The sequence below is a fragment of the Formica exsecta genome, unplaced genomic scaffold, assembly GCF_003651465.1.
Source record: "Formica exsecta isolate Colony F162 unplaced genomic scaffold, ASM365146v1 scaffold1249, whole genome shotgun sequence".
NCBI lineage: Eukaryota > Metazoa > Arthropoda > Insecta > Hymenoptera > Formicidae > Formica > Formica exsecta.
The window spans coordinates 58,179-64,703 of NW_021848583.1; the positions used below are offsets into that span (position 1 = coordinate 58,179).

The window sequence follows — 6,525 nt, forward strand, 5'->3', positions numbered from 1 at the left end:
AAATATATATATAAACATTCTACATAAAATATTTTTTTACCAATTCGTAAACAATTCTATTTCTTCTGGCATACTTATAAGATATTTTACTTTCTCTTAAAGTAAAAGTCTTATAAAATGTTGTAATAATTTATATAAAAGATATTAAGAAGTACATAAAAATTTGGTTAAAATTTGTATAATCTGCCTTTTTGTTAAAATTAGACAAATAATTGACTTGAGAATATTTAGACATACAAAAAAAATCCTGATTGGAATATATATTTTGCAGAATAATTAGCAACGTAGTGACTTTATTGAAATGTGTTGCTCGGACGGCATTTGTGATATTGAACAATGTCTACTGTATACCTACATATGCAGTATGGATGATGTTATTGTTTCCTGTAAAAGTATATCAACCTCAAGTGTATTGGCGAATCGAGGGCCTATTTTTTCACTGGTTGTTGGCAATGGTATCAATGTGGACTTGGTCTGCAGGTTACGACAGTAAGTATTAATAATATACAAATTAAAAAAAGAGATAGCTGTTTTAGATTCTTAAAGTACGATTATCTTTTGTTCAACAGTAATAGAACAAGGTGATGATATACAGCAGATTATAAGTGAAAAAACATTAGTTATAGCAAATCATCAGAGTACTGGTGATGTTCCTATATTAATGACAACATTTAATGCCAAACCAAATGTTTTACCCAATTTAATGTGGATAATGGATAGAGTGTTCAAATTTACTAATTTTGGAATTGTTTCTATATTACATCAAGATTTCTTTATTGTATCAGTAAGTATGAAATTGCATCTTAAATTTCTGTTTCCTCACTGCAGTCATATTGAGTACATTAGAAACGAGAAATCAAGTAAATCTTTTTCTTGCAAAATATGAAAATTAATTAATTTTTTCATCTGCCATTATTTGCATTCATGAAATATGCAATAGTCAAAGTCTAGAAAATTATTTTTTATGGTAACTCATTTTATCATTCCTTTTTCTGAAAAATAACACATTATCATTACTGATTTAAAAAAAACCAACTGATTATCATTACCATTACTCAAAAAGTAACAATTTCTATTACTTTTCTTAATGCTATTACAAATTAAATATTTAAAATTTATATTTTAAAATATTCTTTTCATATTAACAAAGCATAACAAAAGCATTTTATGCAGGGTAGGGCATTTAAAGTATTATATACTGTCACTTCTGAAAATATGTATTATAGCAAAAAATGTTTTAAATAAAAATTGTTTGGTTCAAAGGGAGGAAAAAAGATGGAATATTAATTTGTCCTTGGGCGTAGATGTGTGGTGCAGGTTATAGAAAAATTAACTTAATTTTTTTAAATGGAACTATTCTAATTTTTTTATATAAATCCATTCTTTGCAATATTCGGTGTAAAAAGTTATAAAGATAGGATGGCCAAAAATTGAATAGTTCACGAGATATTTTATATTTTAACATAACACATATGACATAATTTTACATAAACTATGAAATATGTAAAATATTCATTTTCCAATTATCTTACCTTAATATCTTTATGTACAAAACATTAAGAGGAATCAATTGGTGTAAAGAAAATAGTTATCTAAAAAAAAATGTAACTGTTTTTTGCAAAAGAATTTAACTTTTTACGTTAAAGTATAAAATATCTCATAAACTATTCAATTTTTGGCTATCCTACCTTTATAATATTTTATGCCAAATATTGTGAGGAATCGTTTCATACAGAATGTAATTATATGTATTTTAATCTATCACCCTTTTAGTTGATCTTGACCCAGGGTCAACCTTTATCTAAAACATTTTTTGCTATAATGCGTACTTTCAAAAATAACAGCTTGTACTTTAAATGCCCTACGCTGTATAATTTTTCGATATTAACATCACTATAAAGTATATAATAAGTTTGATAATCATTTTGTTAATATAAAAGGAAAAAAATGTTTTCTTAGTTTTCGTTTTCAACATGTTCATTATATTAAAGTTGTTTATTAATTTATAAAACATTAATGTTCTCTATATATGTATCCATGTTTCTTTGTTGAAAAAATTTAATATTCTTTATATATATATATATATATATATATAAATATGTTTTTTTTTGCATAGAAATGATAGAATGTCAATAATCATGTTGCATAGATTCGCAAAGTGATGACAAAAATAACAAGTTTGTTACCCCAAAAATGTATCAAATTTACTGTTTTCATTACAAGTACACTTTTTAACCTTGGCAATATATCGATAAAATATTCCAAAATCTACCTTTTTTATTATCCTGCATTGGTAAATGCATATACATATAAATAAATCAACATATATTTTATACTTCCAGCAAAAATAAATATGACAATCAAGATTTGTTGCTATTTATTAATGAAACCATTCCAAAGAGAAAGTATTTGGTATATTTACTTTTAACATCATAATTTAATAAACATGATACATGATAGAGATCAGGAATTTTAAGAGTTCACTGATTTTGTTAAATATAGATATACAGCTGCTACTTTTCTATGATTTGATGTGGAAAAGAATGCATTATTTTTCTCTTTCTCTCTATTATTTTCAACTATTATATATTAGATAACTACAGGGCCGTAAACGAAGGGAAGAAAGTTTAAAACAATTAGAGAAACATCTTAAAGATTCTTATATACCACGGGATAGAAAATGGATGGTACTCTTCCCAGAAGGAGGTTTTCTGTGCAAAAGACGGGAAACTTCGCAAAAATACGCTAAGAAAAATAATTTACCTATTCTTGAAAATGTGACTTTGCCAAGAGTAGGAGCCATGCAGATGATATTTGATACTCTTGGACCAGCATTAAGCAGGAACATGCAAGATCAACAATTAAACAGTCGACCAAGTAAGACTGCATTTGGTATTAAAAATTGTTTGGTATTCAAAATTTATTTATTCATAGTATATGAAAATTTTACTCATTGCAAAATTGTTATGATTGTTACATAATAATGCAATATTTTTGTATCTATAGATATGACAGTAGCTAAACCAGAAATTAGTTGGATTCTTGACATAACAATAGCGTATCCTCAAGGTAAGCCGCTTGACTTACCTACTATTATAACTGGTTCGAGATCCCCGTGTGAGACGGTATTATTCTATCGACTTTTTCCTAGTTCAGTGGTAAGTGGTCTGACTTGAAATATCGTGATTTATTGCTCGAATGCGTGTAATGATATTTACATAATATGATGTAATTGTTATAGGTTCCTCGCGAACCAGAACAATTATCCAAATGGTTGTATGACAGATGGGCAGAAAAAGAAGCGCTCTTAGAGCATTTTTATAAATATGGAACGTTTCTTGGTACAAAAGGATCAGACAGAAGTGGTTCCAAAGTACATCAGGATCCACTAAGATTCCTAGTCCTTCATTTATTCTTCATAACATCTAGTTATATTCATTATAGTATGCTTGCATACATGCTATCTTGCTTTTGGTAAGATATTTTATACATCATGTACAATGATCAATGTTTACAAAACAATGTTTACAAAGGAAATCAGAAAGAGAGAGAGAGAGAGAGAGAGAGAGAGTGTGTGTGTAACGAAGTAAGATATCCTTGCCTTAAATGAACACTAATATCTATGAGAACAATTCTAATGAATATATGCGAATTATCAAACCTAGCAAGCAAACCCATTATAAGAAAAATCATTTGTGTGACGATTATTTTTATTTAATATGTAATACAATTGAAAGCTATTTAAGTATTTATAACCTATGTTGTTCTACGAATTAAAGCTTATAATGTTAGCATGTTTTAAATTTAATCTCATAAAATATCAATACATTTTACATTTATTAAAAATAAATATTGTCAAATAACTTGTCTTCATAATTGATTGTAACATATTTTTAAAATTATTTTTATTATATATTCTTTAAATTACACAAAACCATATATTAATTTTAAATTACAAAGTTGTTTTCATAAATTACTATACTATTGTGTTTTCACAAATTTGATTACACAGCTAAAACGAAATTGTTGATGATGCGCAGATTTGTAATTTGTAATTTTTATTTAAATTATATATATACATGTGTGTGTGTATATGTATTATATATATTAGATTTTATATGTATAAGCACAGTAAACTGAACAGAAAAGTCTTGTAACATTTTTTTTATGACGCTTAATAAAGCAGTTATTATTGAGTAAAGTCTGACCAATCAGCGCCGACCTTTAGCTGCGCGCCTGGTAGTGTGCGTGAGCGTTTCGTCGCTACGGCGACACACACTAGCAGACGGGCGGCTCACTGACGTGCGTCCGGCTAAAAGTCGGCGCTGATTGACCAGACTTTACTCAATAATAACTCCTTTATTAAGCGTTATAGAAAAAATGGTACAGGACTTTTCTGTTCAGTTTACTGTGCTCTACCTGCTCACGAGCGTTGTCAAGGGTGCTTTTGGGACACCCTGTATATATATATAATCCAATGCAAAAATCTACAAATTGGCATCAATAACGATTTCAATCATATATATATGATGATATACCAAATTAATATAAATTTTTAAAAATACACACACCCACACACACACATGAAAATCAATTCTTCTACAATATTGAATATGTATATTAACTCTTTTATAGAAATGTTATAATATTTCTTGCTTCAGATTCTTGCAAACATGTAAACAACATAGTACATGAATTATTTATCGATATGAGATGATTTCACGAATAATTCGCACATTTTGTATGCATAATAAATGTTATATCCGATTTTATAGACACTCAAGTTTAGGTATATGTGATAATTCATATTAACTTTTACTATTTTCACTTACGATGTATGCATATGTTCGCGCATTTATTCGCACATTTATCTGGAATCTGGCAGCGTAATAAAAAAAATTATGATACATAGCGTTGTATGCGTGTTTTATAATGTAAGTTGATTACAGGTTCATTAGGCGTTCTATATAAAATGTGATTGCTATGTATAATATCGAGAAGAATTTCTACTGCTGTGCGGGATAGAATCTTTCAAAAAAAGTATCCATTCATGGTAGGAAAAAAAATATTTTTCAAGAAAAAAATGGTCCATCCTATAAGCATAATTTTTTAACATTACCCTCTAGAAGTTTTGTAATAATAAGTTCGTAATTCTATTGATATAAATTAGAGTTAGAAAAATAATATGTTTGGAAATTAAAAATGAAAATAAAAAAAATTGTATTGACTATATATAACCCAAAAAATTATATTTTTTGAGCGCAAAGAAACGATTTATTAATTCATTTTTCATATACTCTCATAAGTCAAATAAATTATCAAATGTTCTCGAGAACAGAAGATATATGAGGATTGTGTATATATTTTACATTCCTCTTATAGTAAAATCAAATAATATTATCTTATTTAATCATAAGTTTGATCTAATTTATCTAGCTAAAAATTGTTATATATATTAAATGTGCACTCTTAAAACTGTTTTTAGTAGTTATTGTGCTGTCTTTCTATAAATTACAACAATATTCTTGTCATATGTTTAACTTTATGGAAAACATTACTTTTTTTTACATATTCTCATGTACAGTGTTAAAGCATTCAGTGTTCATATGATAGATAGTACACACAATACTAAGTAAAATAATCAATAAATATAGGTCGAAAACTCAATCGTTTCAGAGATATAAACAATTTTTTATATTACTATCATGACTAACTTTTGTTAGTGGCTTCTATGTGTGGCATATGAAGGTTTATACTTGGTATTTACATACTGCGTTCTGAATGTCCTCATATTAAATATCCATACATAATTTATAAAGATTCCACAGGCAATCGTTCAGTTATCGTTATACTACCAGCGATTGTGAATCTATTTGATGATTACACAGTTGTGAAGTATCGTGCTAAAAATGTCAACGTATTAATCTAAGCTTCTGTAAATCTGGAAAATAACTAAACTACTTTGGCTAAAATAGAGAAAGCAATGCTTTATTAATTTATGGTGAAATCAAAATCAACCTTCCATTGTCAATCAAACGTGTATTTGCTGAAAGTCGAAAATACTTTTGTCAACTTTCATGAGGAGAAAAAGATGGGAAACTTGCATGCTGAGCACATACACACACGCGCCACACACAATCGTAAGTTTGTGATACTATTAAACAATATGAATAAGATATTAATTAGCGATACTAATCTGCGGTAATAATTAACGGTACTAATTAATTAATAAATGCTAATTATTCTTGGTTACTGTAACCAAATTTAATCGTAATATTAATAAAGTGACAGGGCAATAGGTTAGAGACTATTTACTACCATTACTACTACTACGGGTTGCAGATACACGAAGTTTGTCTGGCGGCCGCGGCGTCGCGCAGCGGGTCGAGGCGAAGTCGCGAGCGAAATCCGTCGAAAGGTGTTTAAAAGGGCTGCGTGGATTGAGAGCAGCATCGCTTCTCGGCTCTCTGAGCTAAGATCAAAGTGTAGTATCTGTTCTTATCAGCTTAATATCTGATACAATCC

The 6,525-nt window shown here is 28.4% G+C and overlaps 1 protein-coding gene and 1 non-coding gene across 3 annotated transcripts; both read left to right on the forward strand.

Annotated features, from left to right (window-relative positions):
* The first annotated feature begins 273 nt into the window (after nt 1-273).
* LOC115245653 (acyl-CoA:lysophosphatidylglycerol acyltransferase 1-like) lies at nt 274-3,863 on the forward strand. 2 transcript variants are annotated; one of them, XM_029824062.1, is made up of 5 exons: nt 274-489; nt 570-784; nt 2,604-2,877; nt 3,007-3,158; nt 3,242-3,863. In XM_029824062.1, exons 1-5 carry the CDS (start codon nt 369-371, stop codon nt 3,476-3,478), a joined length of 999 nt encoding a protein of 332 aa, XP_029679922.1. In that variant the 5' UTR covers nt 274-368; the 3' UTR covers nt 3,479-3,863. The 2 variants fall into 2 exon arrangements, with proteins under 2 accessions (XP_029679922.1, XP_029679921.1); XM_029824061.1 differs by having other exon boundaries at nt 357-489; nt 547-784.
* A 2,588-nt stretch (nt 3,864-6,451) lies between these two features.
* On the forward strand, nt 6,452-6,525 carry LOC115245654 (the record flags this gene model as incomplete). The annotated part of the gene is made up of 1 exon (XR_003885578.1): nt 6,452-6,525. It is a non-coding gene; the product is annotated as a U2 spliceosomal RNA (small nuclear RNA).